Source organism: Miniopterus schreibersii (assembly GCF_964146895.1).
Source record: "Miniopterus schreibersii genome assembly, chromosome: 15".
In the NCBI taxonomy this organism is placed as follows: domain Eukaryota; kingdom Metazoa; phylum Chordata; class Mammalia; order Chiroptera; family Miniopteridae; genus Miniopterus; species Miniopterus schreibersii.
Genome location: NC_138115.1, coordinates 47,667,283 through 47,690,716, shown reverse-complemented (window position 1 = coordinate 47,690,716; position 23,434 = coordinate 47,667,283). Strand labels below are relative to the sequence as shown.

Sequence of the window (23,434 nt, the reverse complement as noted above, 5' to 3'; positions counted from 1 at the left end):
CTGTTAGGGGCACCTCCTTCTATATTGGCCAGGCTGGTTGTTGGGGACTCTGCCTGGAGTGTAGCCCCAGCTCAGTGGTTCTGAGTTCAGTAACAAAACCCAAAGATGCGGCGGCAATTCCTGCAGCACCGTCAGAAAGTTGGGCTGGCATGCGTGCACTCTCAGAGGTCTCTGTGGACCTGGAGCTTGCTCTCATAGATGCCTACGGCTGCTGCATTCGGTGGGGGTGCGGGGAAGGGCACGACCCTGCTGTCAATGCCCTAAAGCTTTTGGTGATCTACTATCCAGTTACTTTGAGTGGCCAGTGCTTATGTTAGCAGATCACCAATGCCTGCTCTGAACTCTGGAATCTATAGATAGAGGTGAAACATTCCAAGGTAAATAAATACATCGTGTACTTTGTCTACTCTACCCCAGGGCTATGGAGTCTAGAGACCTGAATGCTGCCATTATATCACCAAGACCAAGGCTGATGACTGGCGCCCCACTGGTTTCAAGGTTGGCTTTCATTTCTAGCCCCCACTCCCCACCTCCAACAGATTCTCCAGGGGAAATGCTGAACAACACCACAGCCATCACAAGGGTCTGGGAAAACACTTGCAAAGCATGAGGATAAGGGTATGGAGGATTTTCTGTGGGCCTCAATGGCCTGGCTGCCCTATAAATGCTTATAAAATGCTATAATTAAACAAAATGAGGAAGCAAGTGTGGCAGGGAGATAAGAAGGACATGGGAAGGTAAGGGAAAATGGTAGCTTGGTCAAGGGAAGGGCTTGGATGGACACCAATCAGTTGTATGACGCTGGGGGGCGGTCACATGATTAGGGCTTCTCAGATTCTCATCTAGGGATCTTGTTAAGTTCCAGATTTGGACTCTGGAGGCCTCAGGTGGAAACTGATTCTCTGTTAATTGAGATTTTCCATTTCTAACCAGCTGCCAGGGATGCCTCTCATCCTGCTGCCAGTTAGCAGAACCCTCTTTAGTGAAGCTCGAGAGCAGCCTTGTCCACTAGGACTTTCTACAGTGATGAAACCATTCTAAATATAGTAGACATGAGCTATGTAGCTCTAAAGCATTTGAAATTTGGCTAATGTGACTGAATTTTTAATTTTAATTAATTTAGAATTTAAAACACACATGTAGCTAATGGCTACCATGTTGGACAGCAAGGTGTAGATCTTCTACCCCTCATCTATGAAAATGAGAGTTTAAGACTAGATGACTCCCAACCTTCCTTCTGGCATTCTATAGTTCCAAGTTGTTTTCAAGGTGTGTATGGGGTTTAGGGGTGGGGAACTGATTGGAACACGTTAAAGTCTGGAGTAAAGCCTGAGGGGTTGAGAGCTCCTCTGTGGTGCAGCATGAAGCATGTCTCCTAGGGGCTGGATTCTAGAACTCGGTGGTGGAGACAAGAGACTGACTAGCCAATGAGGTCGATGGAACATTCGGAACCTTTAATATATAAAGAAAAATTGAATTAAAAAATAGAACACAGATTTTAAAAATTCTTCTCAGAGGAGAAAACTCTGAAGCCATAAACAGCCAGAAGATGACACTGATCTGCGATGAAGGGAATGCAAGTTGAAGTCATGATAACAAAAATGAGGAAGGTTCATGGTACTAAATATTGGTGAGAACCTGGATCAGTGGGGATTGTTTTCACCCAGTCGATTGTTTTCACTACCAATTGATACATCCAGTTGGAAAACAGATTGAGAGTTACCTTTACTTAGTTACCTGTTTAAATATGTACAATTAATGTATCCTCTGGACTAGCGATTTAACTTGTGGGAGTCTGGCCTTTCTTGTGCACAAAGAGAGGTATAAAAGGATGTTTGTTACCTTCAGTAATGTTCTAATAGCAAAAAAACCCCCCAAATTAATAAGAGTGTCTATGATGAAATAAATTCTCGCATGCCCATAGTATGAAATAGGGTGGCAGCCATGAAGAAAATGAGGTAAATCGATAGGCACTAATATAATATGGAAAGCTTCCTAGAGCATATTAATGTGTAGAACAATCAAAATCCATGAAATATGAGAGGTTTCATGATGCTGTCTCCTCCTCTGTCACCATAGTATGTAGTGGTTCCAACACTAGGAAGGTGTGTGGGTGAACATCCAGAGGCACAGCAGGGCCAAATCTCCCCCATCAACACGTGATCAAAAATCAGGTAGTCATGACCCTGCAGTCATCCCAAAGCTTGTCCCAGCTCCCGTGCTGATGGCCTCCTAATACTTTTCATGTCTCCTCCTTAGGAAAACCAGACTTGGAGAAGAAAGTCGTAAAAGTAATTGTCCAATTTGAAGCTCAAATGCCAGTGGAGTTGAGGGCAGAAAAGGGAGAGGAAAGGCAGGAGGCAGAGGGGCTAGTGTTCAGTTTCCAGACATGTTCCCTGGCCCTAGAATTTGAAGTCATAATTTGAGGAGTAAATTTTAACAGAGTCGCTTCCCTCCAGCTTTCATTTCATTTGATTAAAATGGAAAAGTCCTGGATTTTTATTTTCAGTAGAATTAGTGTTTTCAAAAAGGATTTTTTCCTACTATGTTTCAGCTCTTTTAACTTTTCTTTTTCTTCTGTTTTTTGGGGTTTTTGTTTGTTTGTTTCTGACCAGTCCATGCCGAAATAATAGGTCCTCATAAATCAGGAAAAGTGTTACCCTCCAAAATGTTGACATTGAACATATCAGTTCCCTTTCTGTGTTTGAACTTCCAAGAGCAAAACTCATCTCCGTAGCCATTATTTATGCCGTGGAACATTTGTAGCAGGGACAGGTTTATACAGTAGCAGAAAGTGTTCATACCCATAATTCCCTCTGACATTAATGTTCCCTCACCATTTTGAAGATGCATCCTTCAGTTTAATATAGCTTATTGAATATCCATTCTGTTTAGTCGGCACTTGCGGCAGAAAACAAACAGCAATTAGTGTCTTGGCTCTATTACATTTTCTGACAAGTAGAAAATATCTGTTTGTGATGCCATAAATGCTTGGTTCTAAGTAACTCAGCAAATTGGCTTGTTTAGCTTTAGCTCTGCAGGGATGCACAGAGGGAACAATTTTTACCCATCATTGATTCCACACTGAAATATGTTATGATTGTTGATACCTGCAGCTGGAAGAACTTTGTGGTGGTATGAGTGAGTGGGGAGTTAGTGAAAATGCCCTTCTAAGTGCAAAACTAGCCATGCTCTTGTTGCTTACCTACGTGATTGGAGCTGGCTCTTGTCAGTTCATGAGAGTCTAGTGTTAAATATTCAAGATCTTTGTGAGCTAGATGTTTGAAAGTGGGGGTATTTACACCACAGAAATTGGCAATTATTTCAAATCAGGGCTTTTAAAATTCATTTTATTTTATTTGAAAGCTGGCTTACCAACACACCATTTCCTACTCTACCTCAGTGTAGGAGAGCTACAAAGGAGCCGCCCATATGAGTGTCCAGAGGGAGTCCTTATCCAAGTGTCCAGACCTGTGATTTGAGTGCTCCAAGCTCCTCCTACGGGTGTCTTCGTTACACCCCAGTACCTCAGTCTTGACATAGCACATGACATAACTATCATTGCCTTCAGTGACTCCATATTGGATTGTCAAAGGTGTCCAAAAAGGCTGCTCTGCTCCTGTTCTATACACTAAGACTCCCCCGGAATTGTGTTTCTGGCAGTGGTGACAGATTTCCATCTGTTGCAGGACAGTTGAAAGGAGTTAGCCATGTGACTGTGAACAGGACTAGACTAGTTTTGGTGACCTTCTTAAGTGTAGAGCAATAACCACTGGGCTACCAGCCAAAGCTATATTTTGGAGCCATAATGCAACTCTTATCAGCTCCGCACTCTTATCCCATTGCCCATCAGCCCATCCAAGTACTGTGGTAACCAGTAGATTAGAAAAACTGAGACCTCAGCTCTCATTTACATTTGTAAATTCGTTATACAGGTGGGTCTTTTAATGATGAGAATGCTGAATCCACTCTTTTCACCCAGTTTTAGTTCTGAGGATTGGAGCAGATGGTTTATTTTTCACCCTAATTGGAAACTTGGAAAATCAAGTTGGTCTAGTCATTAAACATGTAAAAATACCAAGAAAGTCTGCTAAAAATTTAGGCTCTTAACATAAGTCTCCCAAACTATTAGGAAATTAGGAATGATCTCAGATTTAGGCCATAGAATTTCATTTAAAATAAACTGAAAATTTGCTTTGATTATGATAGGTGATAGATAGATAAAGAGATACAGAGATATAGCCTCTTTTTTCTCTCTCAAGTATCTTGTCCAAATAACTGTAATTATCTTTAACTGGTTGAAAACAAATGAAAAGAAAGCAATTGTCACTCCAGATAAAATATATAGATACTGGCTGAATTCCAAAGCAAGAGAGAATTTAGGTGTCATATTAATTTTTAACCATTTTACAACTTACAGAAGAGCAATTGCCAGGGTTAGTAAACAAGTCAGTCCCCTGAATCCAGACTGAGACGTTTCATCCTTCAAGTACCTACAATTCTCAATCTCTTCTTTCCCAGCTGTTTGAATTATTACTGCAACTTAGCCTTCATTCAAGTGGAAGTTTCTTGTGGCTGATGGAGGCCCTTCTCAAATTTTTGTTAGTCTCATTGCCCTCAGTGAAGCAGATCCTTTAACAGCTCCTGTCACTTTGTTCTTGTTCTGCAAGATTGTATCCGTGGTGGAATGGGATGTGCCCAAGTGGCGATCAGTAACCAGCACTGATTTTCCAACTCTGTAGTCCTTAATCAGTTTTGATTTTCTTTCCAGGGCAATCACTTGATGTAGACCCTTCCTGGTAACGTTAGCAGTAGGATTTGCATGCTTAGGGAGTGCGGTGAACAGAGCAATATGAGAGTAAATCAAGCACAAGGAAAAATGATGCAATCCAGAGACAGTGCCCAATGGGCCAATGGAAATTGAAGCCCTGTTTTATGGATAGAGTTTGTGACATGCACAATGTATGTTATTATTGTCCCCGCCTTCTTCAGTCTTATAGACTGTTGGGATCATTGCTGTTCACAGACTTCTGGGCACCTCCTGATAATAAACACACACATACCAGGCGTTGCAAAAAGTCAGTGGAGCTCCTTTGGAGAAGAGCAGAACTGGAGAAGGAACCCATAATCATTGTTATTGCTCTCTGTCAGTTTCATTCAACTATTCTTTGAATGGACAGATCCATTTATTTTTAGATGGAGAGAGTATTCTCTTTTAAGGTTTTGTTTACATGATTACTGTAAAAGATTGAAAGGAAGGCTTTGCCCTTTAGGCTTTAGCTGTTACCTGTAACGAGTGAAAGCCCTTTCCTTTTATTGGAATCATTGTGTGACATTTAAAAAATTTCTCTCTGATCTCACTGTGTACACATGTAAAAAGAAAATGATCTAAATAAAAAGAAAATGATCGTTAGAAACCTTTCTAATTTAAATAGAGCATTGCAGAGTCTGTGATCACTGTGCCTCATGGAATTAATCTGAAGTCTATATTTTGCTTCCTGAAAAAAGATATAAAAGTCAGTGACCAGAGTAAGTCCTTTATCCCTGGTGCCTCAGGCTGGAACTCAATTATTTGCTTAGAGCAAACTGATATTTGTGAACATACAGATATCAGGAAGTCAGTCCAGGGGCTGTGGACCATGGAGTGAAGTTAGAGGTAGGGCCAATGTTTCCCACCAGTTCAGTGCACTGGTTGTTTTTGGCAGGCATCTGTTGTGACTGGCCACTGCCTGTTCTAGCAGGGATTCAGTCTGCACAACCATCTCTCCTCCCCAGCTCATCTTCTGGCTCTTCCATAGCCAGACTAGGGGTAGGGGAGAGTATGAGGAAATGGGCAAAGAGCTTTTCTCCTTGCTGGTATCGTTTGTGTTACTGGTTCTCGCTTGACTTATGTTGGCTGGCTGTCATCCCTCCATTATGGCCAAGTATCCAGTGCCAGCTCTTTGATGAGAAGCATTTGTAATTAGTTCATTGGAGACCTCAACCCAGGGGACCACCATTGCAACATTTCCTGATGTAGGTAATGCTGACTTTCCGGTAGACGTCAGCGAAAATAAACTAATTCTTCTTCCCATTAAAGCTCGTACCCTCTGAATGCTATCCCCATCTAAAAGACTATAGTGTTGCCTGGCGGCGCGGCTCAGTGCTTGAACATCGACCTATGACCCAGGAGATCAGGGTTCGATTTCCTGGTCAGGGCACATACCTGGGTTGCGGGCTCGTTTCCCAGTAGGAGGTGCGCAGGAGGCAGCCGACCAGTGACTCATCATTGATGTTTCTCTCTCTGTCTCCCTCTCCCTTTCCCTCCCTCTCTCTGAAAAATCAATTAAAAAATGTATTTAAAAGACTATGTTGTCTGCCTGAGATGTTGTACGGGGCTGAGAAAGGAGACCCATCAGAATCTTTTAAAGACAGAGGAAGAAAATTAAAGCAATTTCCTATTTGTACTTCCCCCCTTTCTTGCATGGGCAGGAGGGAGGTGGAGTGAACCTGCACATAGCCTATGGTGGCAAATTCCAGAAAACTCCTCTCAGTCCAGCTCAAATGATAATAAAATTTATAGATTTATAGCTTTGAGTCCAGAAGAAGACGGGCTTCGGGGCTGAATCCAGTGTAAGTTTTTTTCTGTACAAGATTTTAAGTTCTGTGAAGGTAAGGACAGTGTAGGACACATAGTGTTTGTTTATTAATTACTTGTAGACTTGGATTGGGTAGAGCTGAATAAAATCGTTTGAAACACGTTATAGTGTTCTTATCTTAAACTTCGTCCACGTTTTGCATCCATTATTTCTAATTTTACTGCCCTCCAAAAATACACTTATTGGCTAACAGTTTTGTACCAGTAGCAGAATGTTAATGGAAAGGCACACATCTGTGCTGGTTGTCGCGGGAGGGAGGCTGCAAGGGGTGTTTCGGAGGCGAGATCCCCAGTGCAAAGAAGGCCGGCGGGGCCGACATCGGGAGAGCGCTTCCTCCCTTTATTCCCCACAGCGCTGGTTATATAGACCAAGCGGGCACCACTGCACAGCTGCATTCTGCTGACCCATCCTTCATAAGGTCACCCTCACGCAACCGCAGGAGGGTTCGGGTCGGGGGCGGGACGCCAAGACCTATCAGCCCTTACCCGACGCGCCTGACACTGGTCCATCAGAGGGACAAGACATGAGTGACGTGATGAGCACTTTATTATTCATTTTATCAGAAGGTGCTCCCTCAAGAAGGATGCCGTTGTCCTCCATGCGAAGGAAATTAACACAGGTGTTTCTTTATCAACACACTTGCACAAGTACCTTTGAGGCCTTTGGCACCTTTTGGAGATAGTAAATTGCCCATTTATTCCATTAATGCTAATATACACTACTTAATGCATGCATTTCACCAGGCAGGAAATAAAAGGGGCTGAATTAACACACACAACAGAGCCGGCTGGAGGTAATTCTTTCTTGCGTGAGTACTCTCCCTAAGACCTTTAATCCCTGCCTAGAAACCCTTCGGCGACAGCCTTGCTTTTTATTGAGGCTGTTTCTTTAGCTTCTTCAAACAACTTCCCACTGCATCTTTTTCTGTGATTCTCTATGATTCTCATGCTGTTTTTTTTAAGTTTGATCTCCTGTTGCTTTTGTTTCTAATTACCCAAAAAAGACACCAGGCTAGATGTCCTTGATGAGATTGCTCAGTAACTCCGTGGCTTTTCTCAATTTTCAAAGCAGCTTCCTTTCAGCTCCCTGTTCTTTTGCTTATCTTGCTCCCACTAAAAACCTCTTACCTACCTAAGACATTCCTGACACCCACCTGCCTCCTTCATATTCAGTGAATTCTAAACCCTCTCACCTCTCAACTCTACTCCTTCTGATATTTGTTCTCTGTCTCCAGGTGGGTGTATGCGTGTTAGCCAAAGAATAACAGATACCTACCTATATGGGTGAGAGGGACCTTCTCACAAGCTGTGTGTGTACAACACGTAGCAGGTTTATGCCTAAGGCAAAATGGAGTGGATGAGGGACTAGTCTTATAGGCAGACATCAGCATTGGATACTTTAATACAGAGTATGATTCTTCTTTAAAAAAGAACCACACAGATTGATTGACATATAATCTGCATGCTGTAAAGTTCACCCTTTAAAAGTGTCCAATTCAGGGGTGTTTAGTTTAGTCATAGTGTTTTGAGTGTATCACTACTACTTATTTCAGAACATTTTCATCTGAAAGAAACCATTGGCATCTCTCCCTCCCTCCAGAATTAATTTATTTTCTCTCTCTATAGATACACCTTTTATGGATATATTACATAAATGCAATCACATACTATTTGGCTTTTTATGACTAGCTTTTTATCCTCCATGCTTAATCATGTATCAATATTTAGTTCCTTTTTATGGCCAAATAATATTCCATTGAATGGACATACCACAATTTGTCCATTTGACAGTTGATGGACATTTGGGCTCTTTCTATTTTTTGGCTATTATGAATAATGTTGCTATGAACATTCACATGCATATTTTTATGTAGACATATGCTTTAAGTTCTCTTGGGTATATACTTAGGAGTGGAATTTATGAGTCATATAGTAACTCTATGTTGAACATTTTGAAAAATAGCAAAAAATGTTTTCCAAAACAGGCACAGTACTTGACATTCCTACCAGCATTAGGTGAGGGCTCTGATTTCTTCACGTCCTTGGAAACACTTGTCATTGTCCTTCTTTTTGATTATAGCCACCCTGCTGGATGTGAATCTGCTCATGGTTTTGATTAGCATTTTTCTAAGTACTAATGATGTTGAGTATCTTTACATGTGCTTGTTAGCTATTTGTACACTTTCTGTGAAGAAATGTCTGTTCAAAATATTTGTTTTTAAATTGAACTAGTTTGTCTTTTTTTTATGTTGACTTGTAGGAATTCTTTATAAATTCTGGATATAAGTCTCTTAACAAATAAGTGACTTGCAAATACTATCTCCATTCTGGGTGAGAGCTTTATTGATATCATTTACAGCCAAAATTTAAAAGTTTTTTATGAATACCAATTTATTTGTTTTTCTTTTTTCTTTTGTTTGCTTATGCTTTTGGTGCCATATCTAAGAAACCATTTGTAATCCAAGGTAATAAAGCTTTATGTCTCCTAAAAGTTTTATAGTTTTAGCTCTTACATTAGGTCTTTGATTCATTTTTAGTTAATTTTTGTATACGGTATGTGGTAGGGGTCCAACTTCATTCTTTGGCATATATCCAGCACTTTTTTTTTTTTTTTTAATTCTCCCCTAAGGATATTTTTTCCATTGCTTTTCAGAGAGAGTGGAAGGGAAGAGAAAGAAGAGAGAGAAAGGAGAGAGAGAGAGAGAGAGAGACACCTGTGTGAGAGAGACATCGATTGGTTGCCTCCTGCAAGCATCCTGACCAGGGCAGGAGATTGAGCCTGCAACCAAGGTACATGCCCTTGGCCAGAATCGAACCCAGGACCCTTTAGTCAGCACCATTTTTTGGAAAAAATAAAATAAAAATCCTGTCCTCATTGGCTCCCTTGCCAAAAATCAATTGACCATAAATGTAAGGATATATATGTGGATTCTCAGTGCTATTCCATTGGTCTATCTGTCTATCCTTGTGCCAGTACCATAGTATCTTGATTACTGTTGCTTCGTAGTAATTTCTGAAACCCAGGACTCTGAGTCCTCTAACTTTGTTCTTTTTCAAGGTAGTCTTGACTCTTTGAGCTTTATTGCATTTCCATATGAATTTTAGGATCACTTGTCAAATACTGTAAAAAAAAAAAAGGCCACTGGAATTTTTATAAGAATTGTTTGAATCTGTGATCAATTTAAGGAGCAAAATGTGAAAATGAGATACATTTCCATTTATTTAGGCCTTCTTTATTTTTTCAGTGATATTTTGTGTTTTTTAGGGTCCAAGTATTGACCTTCTTTTGTTAAATTAACTCCTAAGTATTTTACTTTTAGATTAAGTTGTATATGAAACTGTTTTTTGTTTCCTTTTAGATTTTTCATTGCTCAAGTATAGACATACAATTGATTTTTGTATATTGATCTTGTATCCTGCAACCTTGTGCCATCCTAACTAGTATTAGTCTAGTATTAATTCTAGTAGTTTCATTATGGATTCTTGAAGATTTTCAATATACCAGATCGTGTCATCTGTGAATAGAGATATGCTTACTTCCTTCATTTCAATATGGATCCCTTTTATTTCTTTTTCTTGCCTTATTGCCCGGGTTAGAACTTCTAAGGCAATATTGAATGGAAATAGCAAGAATGGACTTCCTTGTCTTGCTTCTGATTTTAGGGTGAAATCATCTAGTGATTTACCATTAATTGTGATACTAGTTGTGAATGTTTCTTACATGTCCTGTATCACGTTAAAGAAATCCTTTGTATTTCTAGCTTGTGGAGTGTTTTTATTTGTAAAGAGTGTTGATTTTTGCCAAATGCTTTTCTGTGTCTATTGAGATTATCTTGTGGGATTTTCTTTTAATTTATTAATATTGTATATTATGTTGATTAACTTCTTATATGTTAAACCAACTTTGTATTCCTGGGATAAATTCCAGTAGCTCACGGTGCATGTTCTTTTTATATGTTGCTGCATCTGGCTTACTACTATTTCGTAGGGAGGTTTTACATCTGCATTCATAAGGACTGTAGGTCTAGTTTTCTTTCCTTGTAATGTCTTTGTCTGGTTCGGGTATCATCATGATACTGGCCTCATATATTTAGTTGGGAAATATTCCTCCTCATATTTTTGGAGGAGTTTATAAAGGATTGGTGCCAAAACTTCTTTAAAGGTTTGGTAGAATTCACCAGTGAAGCTATCTGGGCATGGGATTTTCTTTATAGGAAGTTTCTTAAATTACTAATTCAACTGCTTCAGTTGTTGATATAGTCGGACTTTTGTTTGTTTGTTCGTTTGATAATCCTCTCCCAAGGATATTTTTTCCATTGATTTTTAGAGAGGGGGAGGGAGGGAGAGAGAGAAAGAAACATTGATGTGAGAGAAACACATTAATTGGTTGCCTCCCGTACTCCGACTGGGGCCAGAGATCGAACCTGCAACCCAGGTATGTGCGCTTGACCAGGAATTGAACCCACAACTCTTCAGTGTGCAGGCTGATGGTCTATTCACTGAGCCACACCGGCCAGGGCTAATTCTTGTACTTTTCAATTCCAGAAATTCTATTTGATTATTTTTGATAACTTCTATTTTTCTTTCTGAGACTTTTTTTTAATTTTTTTTATCTCCTTTGAATATATTTATAATACTTGGTTTAAAGTCTTTTTCTAGTGAATCCAACATTGGAGCTTCCTCAGGCACAGTTCCTATTGACTACTTTCCCCCCTTCCCCTTTTTTCTGTGTATGGATTATACTTTCTTATGGATTTTTACTCTCTGGATGACATAATTTTTTGTGGAAAACTAGACATTTTATGTAATATAACATGGCAGCTCTGGAAATCAGATTCTTCCCTCGTCCCCAGGATTTGCTATAGTTTTTGCTGTTTACTGCTGCTGCTGCTGTTTGTTTTATGACTTTCCTGATCTGATTCTGTAACATGAGTATTCTTTGTTGTATGTGGCCATTAAAGTACCTGCTTGGCTAGCTTCGTGGTAAGTTAGTCATTGGACAGTGATTTCCTTATATTCCAGGATCCAGTAAGTCTCCCCGCCTTCCCTGAGGACCTTTGTGTGTGGTGTTGGGACAGGCATGTTTGGTCTTGTCTTCCTCATTACACAGCACCTCAAGCTGAACTGGAGGTGAGAGGTGCCCTGTGCATGTATGTGGCATTCTAGACCTTCAGGAATATGTGAGGGCTTTACAAAGTCCCCAATTTGTATCTCATTTCGTTTTTCCTTTTAAGATTTTTGGTCAGCCCTAATATTAGCCGTAAATGACCTCAGGCAGCTTTCATGTTAAAGAATTACTAGTGATTGTGTTGGGCAAATCCCTTGAGTTTGGCTATTTGCAGTGAACTCTGAGTCAAGTAAAATAACAAGCCCTGAGAATGGACTTTTCATTGAGCTGCCAGGCAGGTCAAATATTGACGGTTCCCTTGGGGTAGGGCTTTTGGGAAGCTCTAGTCTTGCTCGTACCCCTTTAGTGGCTGCCAGGCTGCTAGTTTTCATGGCTAATGTAGTTGGAAGGCTGTTGGTGTTCAAGGCTCCTGTGGAGCTGGGGAAAGGGAAATGGGATTAGGGCACAGATCTCACATTTTCTTACTGTGACTAAGCTCTTTTTCTTGAACAAACACTCATTAGACTGTTGCAAGCCTTTTGTTAATTTCTGGAATTTAAAAAGAGATTTTGATAGGTTTTACCAGTGTTTCATTGCTTTTATGGGAGAGTAGATTTTCAGAGGTCTTTACTCCAGCATTCCTGGAGTCAGAACAGATTACGCATTTTTAAAAATTGAGTTTATTGGGGTGACATTGGTTCACAAAACCATATAGGTTTCAAGTGTACAACACCACAAAACATCATCAGCACACTGGATTATGCACTCTTTTTTTTTTTAAATCCTTACCTGAGGGTGTTTTTTATTGATTAGAGGAGAGAGAGAGAGAGAAAGAGAGAGAGAGAAATATTGATGTGAGTGAGAAACATTGATAGGTTGTCTCCCATACATGCCCTGACCAGGAATCGAAACTGTGAAACTTTGCTATATGGAACAATGCTCCAAGCAGGCAAGCTGCCTGTAAGGGCTGGATATGCATTCTTGACACTTGACTTTTCAACCTGATTCTTTGACCTAGAGGCAGGTCACAGTAGCCTAAATCCAAGAAAGGCGAGTGGGAAGTAGGAAACTGTATTTTGTGCATGTGGGTGGGTGGGTGGGTGAAGGATAAATACCTAACTATTGCACCATATAATCAATCCCGTTTCCTGCACCTGGCATAACCTCTGAAGAATTAGCTCCAGCTGCCCACCCTTTCTTGAAGACATGGCCTCCATTCTGAAGATGAACCAAAGCCTGGAGGAACACTCATAAAAAGATCAAAATTACTAAATTGCATTTCCCCAAAGCTTAGAGATCCTAAAGATAGACAATGTCATCCATATGTGCTCTAATTTTCTGCTTAGAGCTACTTAAATCCTTTCAATTGAGATATTTAAAGAGGAACACATGGAACTTCAATCTTTTTTGTGGTTTGTTGTTTGCTTTCTTTGGCTGTGATCGGTGAGAGCTTTCATCAGAAATTACTGGTTTTGGCCTGGCCAGGCGTGGCTCAACAGTTGAGTGTCGACCTGGGATCCAGGCGATCGGGGTTCAATTCCTGGTCAGGGCACATGTCTGGGTTGTGGGCTCCATCAGTGACTCTCTCATCATTGATGTTTCTCTCTCCCTCTCCCTCTCCCTCTCCCTCTCCCTCTCCCTCTCCCTCTCCCTCTCCCTCTCCCTCTCCCTCTCCCTCTCCCTCCCCCTCCCCCTCCCCCTCCCCCTCTCCCTTTCTCCCTTTCTCCCTCTCTCCCTCTCTCCCTCTCTCCCTCTCTCCCTCTCTCCCTCTCTCCCTCTCTCCCTCTCTCCCTCTCTCCCTCTCTCCCTCTCTCCCTCTCTCCCTCTCTCCCTCTCTCCCTCTCTCCCTCTCTCCCTCTCCCTCTCCCTCTCCCTCTCCCTCCCTCTCCTTTCCTTTCTCTGAAATCAATAAAGGTATATAAAAAAAAGAAAAAGAAAAAGAAATTACTGGCTTTGGTGCTGCTTGAAATTGGGAAATATGGATTCTCACTGGGGCTCTATAACTAACTTGGTCTGTAGCTTTGGGCATGTCACACCCCATTTAGGGATCTTCATTTTCAACTGCCAGATACAGGGATTGGACTTGATTATTTTCCACTGTAAGTTTTTGTAATTTTGAGTTTTCTCCAAATAGGGTTTTGCATCTAAGAATAACAGGATGGAGAGAGACAGAGAGACAAGAGTGAGGCTTTATTGGGAAATGAGGTCGCACCTGGAGCAGGATAATTTTTTGACATCAATCTTGTGTCACATGTGTGGCACAAGCATGTTTGAATGGAAAAGTGTGACAAATGGTTCTTCAATTATAAGAACAATATTTTGGTATATGATTTTATTTATCATTATCCTTAATTCCAACAATTATTTTCTTTTTAATCTAGAGAAAAGGGATGGGTTCTGAGTGATTCTGTGGTAAGGCAGTTAGACTGACATGGGCAGGTACAGGAGGTCACCAGGGCAGGAGTGGCCTGCTTGGCAACACCGCCTTCATTCCCAGTTTTCCTTTTTCACTCCCCACTTGTGTTTCCTGCCTCTTCTCCCACATAAACTGCTGGCCCTCGAATCCTTGTCTCGGGGTCTGCTTCTGGGGAAACCCACACTAAGACAACCCACCCGCTTCTGGGCTTCTGTTTTTGGTTTGTTTGTTAAGGAGGCAACATATGAAAATATCTATGTCTCACACACAGGACTACTCAAAGAGAAGGTATCAGAGTTCACCAAATTATAGCAACAAAATAAACCAAAACTATAATGTCAGATCAAGTCCAAGACTTTTAAAACATGACCATTTTCCAGTTTGTCATATAGATTAAAGAACTGTATTTACTTTATAAGTCACAATTTGTTTTCATCCATGGGCTGGGTGTGCCAGAGAAAAATAGAGTAATATCTGTAGGGAATATCAGAAGAAGTCACATGGAGGCATTTTTATTTATGTCCAGAATATGTGAAAAATGTTCAGGGCCTTGCAGGGTTCAGAGCACTAACATTTGACATGAGCTACAATTAGACACCAGGGCTTCAGGGCTCAACTTAGATTCAGCATGTTTCGCTGGCTGTGAAGGAAGGAAGTTGATGCCAGCAATAAGGTGTCCTAAATGATGCATGAGGAGTTACATGGGGCTTCTCTACCCTTGTCTCGAGGTGGGACCAAAAAGATCCCCAGGAAAGCTGTAATTGGCAGCAGCGCCACATTCGAGGCCCTCGCCGTGAATGGTTCCTCCTCCTCTTCCTTCCTCATGACCCTTGTGCTCCATGTTTCCCCAGCGCATGCTTTGCTTCCCTGCCTCTGCACATTTGCTCTGGTCTTTCTTCTTTGTGAAGGCCTGTCTACTCCTCCCCCTGCCCGCCACATCTTACTCAACTCAGACATGTCCACAGGTCCACATCCTCTCCTTTGCCCAAGGGCAGCAGCTTGGATGTCACATCTGCCATCAGTCCTCCCAGCAGTCCCCCTAGCTCCAGGTAATTTATCCCTCCTCTGGTCTCCTATAGTACATTGATTTTTCCTGCTCTAATTATTTATCTTATAATGATGTATGTAGATGCCTTGCTTCCCTAAACGTGTGAGCTCAGTGAGTGGTCGCCAACGAATAAAGGAATGCAGGAATTTTCAAAGCCACTGGATGAAATGGAAGTGGTTTAGGTTTTAGATTTTTCATCTGTCTTCATTTGATTATTTCTGCTGGGTGGGAATGTGTGGAGTAGACAAGAATTCCAGGTAGAGGAAAGAGCAGTACACACACCCACACCCACTCACACCCAACCCTTTTGTGTGTGTGTCGGGATGGATGAATGGATGGATGGATGGATAGCTAGATGATAAATAGATAGATATAAAATCTCCAGAAAATAAGCTGGTCTCCTCTGGGGAAAAAACGGAGTGATTTGGGGATGGAGGAGAGACCTGCTTTTCACTGCCTCTTATAGCTTTTACTTTTGCACTAAGTGCCTGGGTTACCTATTTAACTTTTTTAAAAATTAGAAGACATATAAAAAGGAAATGCAGTCATCATTTGTCCTCTTACAAAGTCTGTGTTACTCAAGCTCTGCTACCTGTGTAGGCTGTAGAATATACTTGTTGGGAAGGCTCAAGAGCTGTGCTGGTAGCAAGGCTACTCCTGTTTGTTAGGAGATCATTCAAACATGGGCCTTTTGTGTGTAAGTGCATCTACCGAGTAAAGGCACTGACATCCTTTTTTCCAAGCTATCTACTGAAGGATATTTTCATAGCAAATAGCCTTAAAGATAGAGCTAGGCAGATTAATTTATTAGCTCACAAGTATGGTAAATTGTCATACCCTTTGTACTTCTTGACACTAATGATACAGGTTTTGATAGTTGGAGATACCCATCTTAATCAAAATGTAATAGCTAGGATGAGCAGTTCTCCTCAGGTGAGCAGTTTCATAGAGAAATGCTATTACTTCAATGGCTTTATTCCAGGAACGTATTAGGTACACAGAAGACGCGGGAAAGACCCATTAGCCATTTAGTCTGTCCCCTGCTAAGATAAGACATTGGAATAACACTAGGAGCTAAACTGTGTCCTTGGTTATTTGACAGATGTCAAGTGGTCATTACTCTATGTCGTAGGTTTGCAGTAAAACAGAGTGGAAATAACACCTTCCGCAGAATATTCAAAAGACTTGTATGACATTTCATCTACTCTAGCAAATAGGTGTTTGTACTCAGCACAGGGAGAATGGAGACAGTTCACACATGTCTTTCTGGGAGGATGAGAGGCTTTTTACTGTATGAAAGGACGTGAGACCAGTGTAAGAAGCTGGAAGGTGATGAGAGTGTGGGAAGAAGACACAGGAGTGCAGGTAAGGTAGACGGGGGTGGGGCTGGGAGGAGAGTAGCCATGAAATGGGCTGGCCAGAAAGGACCCCAGTGAGAAGGTGGGATCCCATTCCCTAAGGAAGGGGAGGAAGAAAGCCATCTCCACAATTAACGAAGAGCTTTTTAGGCCAGGGTCTAGCCAGGGCAAAGACCCCGGGTGGCAGGTGGGAGGGTGGCAGGCGAGCTGTAGGAAGAGCAGGGAGACCAGCGTGGCTGGGGCGGGGAACAGAGGAGTGTTCTGAGACTTGGGGATGGGAGGCCCCACAGACCTCTGTAATTTGGCTTTACTGGGTGCAAGGTTTGATAATAACTTGGATTTGGGGTTTCACCCCCGAAAGTGAGTTACAACTGAAATGATACTTGTGTTTATATTTGATTCTGGACTTTAAGGGATGGAAATGGGGGAAAACTGGACCTGTACTGGGTCCTAACCCCTCTTAAGTGCAACCGCCCAGCGAGGCCCCGCCCCTTCCATTCTGGTCCCGCCCCCACTCGAAGCGACCTCCCAGCGAGGCCCCGCCTCTTCCATTCTGGTCCCGCCCCCACTTCAAGTGACAGCCCAGTGAGGCCCCGCCCCTTCCATTCTGGTCCCGCCCCCTCGGAGTGACAGCTCAGCGTGGCCTCTCCTGTCCCACCGTAGTCCTGCGCCCACTCGGAGTGACAGCCCGGAAGGCACGCCCCTCCCTTTCCCGGCTCCGGGGCCGCCGCACAGGACTGGCCAGCTAGCCTCTGGTGTCCGCGGAGCCGCCCGGGAGCGACGCCCCGCTAGGCCCCGCCTCTCCCGCCATGGTCCCGCCCCCGCCTGCGCGGAACCGCGTCTAGGCCCCGCCACCGCCGCCCCGCAGGCCCCCGCCCGCCCCTGCCTCCAGGTGTCGCGGGCCCTCGGCCCCGCCCCCGTAGACGTGGAGCGTCGCGGCGGCTGGTGAGTGGGGGAGGGGACCCCGGGGGAGGTGACCCGGACCCCCTGGCTCTCCGCTGGGCGGATCCCCGATCCCAGCGGGCTGCCGAGCCGGGATGCCGGGGGCGCCGGACGCCTCCAGGGACTCCTCGGGGCCGCCACCCTTCCTCCCCGGGGGCCTCCCGCGCCCGCAGTCCCGGGAATGGGGAAGTGGGCCGGGGGCGTTCAGGTGGGGAGGGGGGTGAAGGTGTCGGGGTGGCGGTCGCTGCTGGGAGCTAGGGACAGCCCGGCTGGGGAGGGGACAGGGCCTGGGAGCGCGGGGTGAGGACTGGGATGGCCGGCGGGTGGCGGGCCGACCCCTGGGCGGCTGGTCCAGGCTAGGGGCTCGCGGGCGGGGCGGTCGGAACTTCGGGGAAGGTGGTCGTGAGGGGGCGGGGGAGCCGGCGAGGCTCGGGACGGGCGCGTTCGGAGGGACCGGCTCGCCCAGGCCCGCGGGGTGCGCCTCCCGACAGCCTGGGGAGCCGCGCGGGCGGCGGGGTCTCGGGGCGGGCGTGGCGGGAGCGAGCTTGCGGGTGATGCTCTCCCTCACTTCGGGGCGATTAGGCTTCCCGGCTCCGTGCCCCTGAAGTAATAGACGCGGGGGAGACGGGGTGCGACAGGGCGCCCCCTCCCGGCTGCCTCGTTCCCTGGCGCCCCCGGAGCCTGCACCGCCGGCCGTCCTCTGTGAGACCCCGTTGGCGCGGACGAGACAGTCCTCGTATCCGGCTACTTTTAGTGTAAAGCCACAGTAACCTGGAGGACTAGGTGTTTTTTGAGGGACATGATGTCGGGCGCAAGGAGGGGGGCCCCACAGTCTCTCTCAAACTGAACGGCCGGCCGAGGGTTAGAGGGTGCGGCAGGCGCGTCCGCGGGAGCCCTGCCCCCTCCGAGCCCGGCGCTGGGGTCACTCTCCGGGGAGATCCCTTACCTGCTGGCTTGATCAGTGCGGGGAGATCCCTTACCCGCAGGCTTGATCAGTGCGGGGAGATCCCTTACCCGCAGGCGGGGAGATCCCTTACCCGCAGGCTTGATCAGCGCGGCCCCTCGTTTTTCTCTCGCGGGCATGTTCCTATTCTGCTTCATGACTAATTTTGTAATTTTACTTCATGTTTCTCCACGAGTGTGAAATAAGTTGATTCCTACAGACAGCCTCGTGCATTTTCTCATTGGCCTTTGAATTTACCCAAACTCAGGAGGAGAGTAAAAGGCCCGTTATTATTTCCTGTTCCTTGATAAAATGTGCACACAGCCTGGCCAGCGCGGCTCAGCGGTTGGGCGTCCACCTAGGATCCAGGAGATCGCGGTTGGATTCCAGGTCGGGGCACAGGCCCCGTCGCGGCTCGGTCCCCAGCAGGGGGCGCGCAGGAGGCGGCCCGTCAATGACTCATCACTGATGGTCGTGTCTCTTCCTCTCCCTCTCCTTTCCTCTCTCTGAAATCAATAAAAATATAAATTTTTTTTTTAAATGCACATAAACCACACCTCCCTATGCCCCCACGGTTGAATTCACAGTGTGTTTCTCTTCATGTGTTTCAATCCCCATGGTCAGGATTTACCTCTCACTGTAGTCAGGTGACTCCAGTAGTAAAAACCACATGAATCCAGTAATCCAGTTCCTTTGTAGACCTGTCTTCGGCCCTGTGTGCTGTTCAACCCATGATGAAGAAGAACAGAATTTGGGGTGGCTATCTGCTGGGCCTGTGCCCAGGGCCTGTGCGGAACCTGGCTGCCGTGGTGGCGGACAGACTGGGTGAGGGGGACGCTGGCTGTGGTAGCGGGAATCATCCTCCCCTCCGGTGCCCAAGGAGTCTGTGCGTGTTGAATATGCTTGTATTTGGATTGGCCCCAACTGAAACCATGAGGCCCTCTTCTGTACCCACGCTTAAGGCCCTAATGCGCCTGGTGGTCTGGTCCCATGTACTAGTCTGCTGTGCGTAATGATGGTGGACGAGCTCCCATTCAGACCCTCTGGGGAGAGTAGATTGCAGACCTCAGCTTAGGCCCGGGCTGCCATGAGGCTGCTGCTTTCCATCGCCTTATGCTTGATATTCACATCACCCGGGAGAAGGGTTAGAGCAGGCCTGGAGGCCTCTGGCCGGCGAACTGCAGAGCGCATGTCTGCCTTACCTGCACCCTGTTGCATGCCCAGCGCAGAGGGGGGCGGGGATCGCCCAAGGAGAGGGCATCCCCAGAGGTGCTACTGTACAGCAACAGAATTGTTCTGAGCAGAGGGCACAGGACGAAGGGCTCAGGGTTACAGGGACGGGAAGAAGAGGGCACAGGGGGTGTAAGAGGATTCCTGCCTCCTGGGTAGCCCGGACTGTCAGTACACTGTAGCCCAACGGATGGCGCACAGTGCCCCTGCCAGTGTGCGAAAATGCCTGATTTTCTGCACCTGCTGCAGAACTGGCTTCTCTCTGTCTTTCAACTTCAGCAAATCCGAAAAGGGAAAAGTATCTCATTGTTACTTTTGCATTTCTTTTCTTAGCAAATTTGAACATCTTTTCAAATGTGTGTTGGCCACTTGTGTTTCTTCTTTTGTTACTTGTGATTTCAGTGGGTTTTTTGGATTTTCTGTTGTTGAATTTGTAAGAACTCTCTGTATATGAGATATTGTGACACTTTGTAATGTACTGGAAATATTAAGGTTGTGCCTCTGCAATGAACATAGGGGTGCATATATTCTTTCAATTATATTCTTTTGAATTAGTACATCTAGGATATGTTATTTTTATGTTATGTATATGTATATATGTATGCATATGTATATATACATTGTAGGAAAAAAACTATGCAGTGACTAAATTCTCAATTTATTTGCCAAATGCTGCATTCCAGTTTAATATATATTCTCTTAAGTGTATTTAGCACTTATGGATCATCTCTTTCTCTCTCTCTGGTCTTGAGTTTGAACATTTGTCACAATTAAAATGCTCTAATGGAAAAAACTGTGCCTTGAGGAATGAGAGGCAGATTATATCTCAAATGAGAATAACTCAGTGAGCAAATGTTTATTATGAGTTTCTAAATAGTGCTCTTATACAGGTACCTGCTTTTAGTGTCTCAAAAAGATTGTTTTATGACCCGGTATTTATAAAGCGGGCCTTTTATTACACGCCAGTGCATGCTTGGTAGAAAACTTTGACCTTTGATGCAGTCCGTCCACATATGCCCTGCTGAGCAATGTATTGTCCCCTTCACCTAACCAGTCTTTTCATCTTTGCTATTTGTTCACACACAGTTATTCTTTCCATGCCCAGGTGGAAACCCTGGAGCCATCCATTTATCTTTCCAAGCTGTGGTCTGTCTGGTTCTCTTGCTCTCTTCCCAGAAAGTTAGCCCCATCCCCCCACTCAGGCCGCCCCTCCACCTCGGGTTATTGCTGACATACTTAGCCCAGTGTTAGAATGATTTGATGTACACATGCTTCTGCCATTAGACTGGGAGCTCCTCAAAAGTAAGATGTAGACCTGACTTACTTTTTACCTTCAGACTCTACCACAGCTTGGGTCTCAGTAAGCACGCAATTAATGTTCATCATGCTTGGTATTTTGATTTCAAAGGTGGTGATGCTCATCTTATAGTCTATTGATAGATTAACATTTTTACCCCAGCTTTTTTTAAAGGAAAAATTCCAGAACTTCAGGGGAGTTGAAAGAGTACCACAAGGATCACCCATATTCTTGCTTCCTAAACCTACCTATTGGGAATCCTGTCACCCTGACACATGGCTAGTCCTCTGCCCAGAAACTACAGTGACTACGCCTGGCCATTGGGTCAGATGTAAACTACAGCATTAATTATTCTTAAATGGTTGCAGTCTATCATTCACCTACATTGTCCTGATTCTTGCTTTGTTGATTTTATACAGGTTATTTCCCTGTGTAGCACAGCTTCTCTCTCTGCTTGATCCAAAACTTTTACACATGAAGCATTCTGCGTTCCATAGCTCTAACTGCCATCTGCTATTCCTTCATTCTGTGTAATTCCAGACTATATATCATTAGCCATTTGGAGGTGAGTACTGGGTCCTGTTTTGACCTGGTTTCCTTTATAGAGCCTAGTGTGCTGACTTTTGATTTGGACCACATCTTTAATAGTATTCCTGATATATTTGTACTATAATTTGAAAGTAACACTGATTTATAATACCTATGTTGCCCCAAACAGAACTTATGCTCTGTTAGAGAGAAACAATAGCTTTTAAGTCCAAGCCAGATAACCTGGATCTCTTTGATCAGCTTGCTGCAAGATTTCCCCCGAAGAAAGGAAAGATGTTCTATCTATCATGTTGGTCACTCCTTCTGTGATTGTTCCCAAGAACTGATTTGTGCTTGTCCTTTGGAGTCATTAAAGCAATCCAAGTACAAAGTTAGAGTAAGTAAGTCTAAAGTCTGAAAATTGCCCCCTGAGAATCACTGGGTCGAAGAGAGTCACATGAGAAATATTTTACAGGGAGGCCATTAAGCCTGAGTGACTGATACCATTTGTGGGCCTCCAAGAAGACTCTTAGTTTTTAAGGTTGGTAACAGAGATAAGGGTGATATGCCTGAGCAAGGTGGGGGAAGTGGGAAAGAAACTGATGCTGGGGGATCACCTCTATACTGAAACATGAAATCGGACTGTGTCAGTTCCCTGCTCATAATGAACTAGTGACTCCCAGTGTTTATTGGACAAAGCCCAGTTCCTTTGTAATCAGGGGCCTTAGTCAGTAGACACCAGCTCATTCCCAGCCGCCCCCGCCCCCCCCCCCCCATAGATAATGCTCCAGCCATAGCTAGTCACTTATACTTCTCTGAGTCTGTTGGCAATTTTTCATTATTATTTTGTAGGGTGATACTGTTTCCTCTACTTAGAATGCCACCCATTGTCTGTGTGGCAAGCGCCTATTCATTCTTCTAAACCCTGTTCAGGTGTCACTTCCTTTGTAAATACTTTCTTACTCCTCTTGCGTGAGAACACATTTTACACTGTTGCCTTTCGGTTACCTGAGCCCCTTCCCTGCTGTATTCTGAGCTGCTTTTGGAAATGGATGGTGTCTGCTTGTCTTTGTAGAGGGTGTGTGCTTGAACCATTGGTTAAGCCTGTCATATAACCCATCTGGATCGTGAGAAATTGTGCTTTATCTTGGAAGCCAGAATTAGGTGTAACTAAGAGAAAATACAAATACAGTTTATATATTCCTCTTTTCCATTATAACCCATGCTTGCTTTTCATTTTATTTTAATTTTCAGCAAGGGCATCAAAGATGAGAGTGACCTTATCAGCTTTGGATACTTATGAGGGTTCTTTCACGCCTTTGGTGGTCATAGAACTTGCTCAGGATGTCAAAGAGGAAACCAAGGAATGGCTGAAAAACAGAATTATCACTAAAAAGAAAGATGGAGGTGAGTGAAAGAAATATTACTCAGACTTAGTCATGCTCAGTGACTAAAAATATATTTTCAAGTGTGTCTTGCAGTTTTTTTTCATAGATATATTTCTAAAATGAATGTCTTCTTTTTTGGTCTTTATTATTGATCTAGGACTTGAAAGGAGGTGTTAAGTCAGCGTTAGACTATGTCTCCATTAGTCTGTAAGCAACATGAGAGATTTTGTTCACAGCTGTAAACACTATGCCTAGCCCAGTGCTTGGGGCCTTGTAGGTGCTTACTAAACACTTGTCAAATGAATCCACAGGTATTTCCTGAGGGTTCTCTGTGTGTCGGTTATGGTGCTAAGGGAGAGATGGATACAGTCTGAACCTGTAGGGATGTTACTGTCAGGGTGAGGTGACTGAGTGCCCGATCCTGGAAACCGAAGTGACAGAAAATAAAGGCTAAAGAAAGAACTGTTGCCACGCAGTCCGCGGTGCTTGGGCCAAGTCATATTTACACAGCCATGGAAGTAAAGAGCAGCAGGAGGTGCT

General features: G+C 44.1%; 1 protein-coding gene across 5 annotated transcripts in view; it reads left to right on the top strand.

Moving 5' to 3' along the window:
• The window catches only part of ANO10 (anoctamin 10), a 94,281-nt gene that overhangs the window by 998 nt on the left and 69,849 nt on the right, over nucleotides 1-23,434 (top strand). Inside the window, exons 2-4 of one of the 5 annotated variants that reach the window (XM_081160504.1) lie at nucleotides 418-498; nucleotides 21,398-21,543; nucleotides 22,761-22,913. In XM_081160504.1, coding sequence (XP_081016630.1) covers nucleotides 22,775-22,913 — 139 coding nt within the window. In that variant the 5' untranslated portion in view covers nucleotides 418-498; nucleotides 21,398-21,543; nucleotides 22,761-22,774. The other 4 variants (XM_081160503.1, XM_081160506.1, XM_081160505.1 and 1 more) reach the window with 4 other exon arrangements.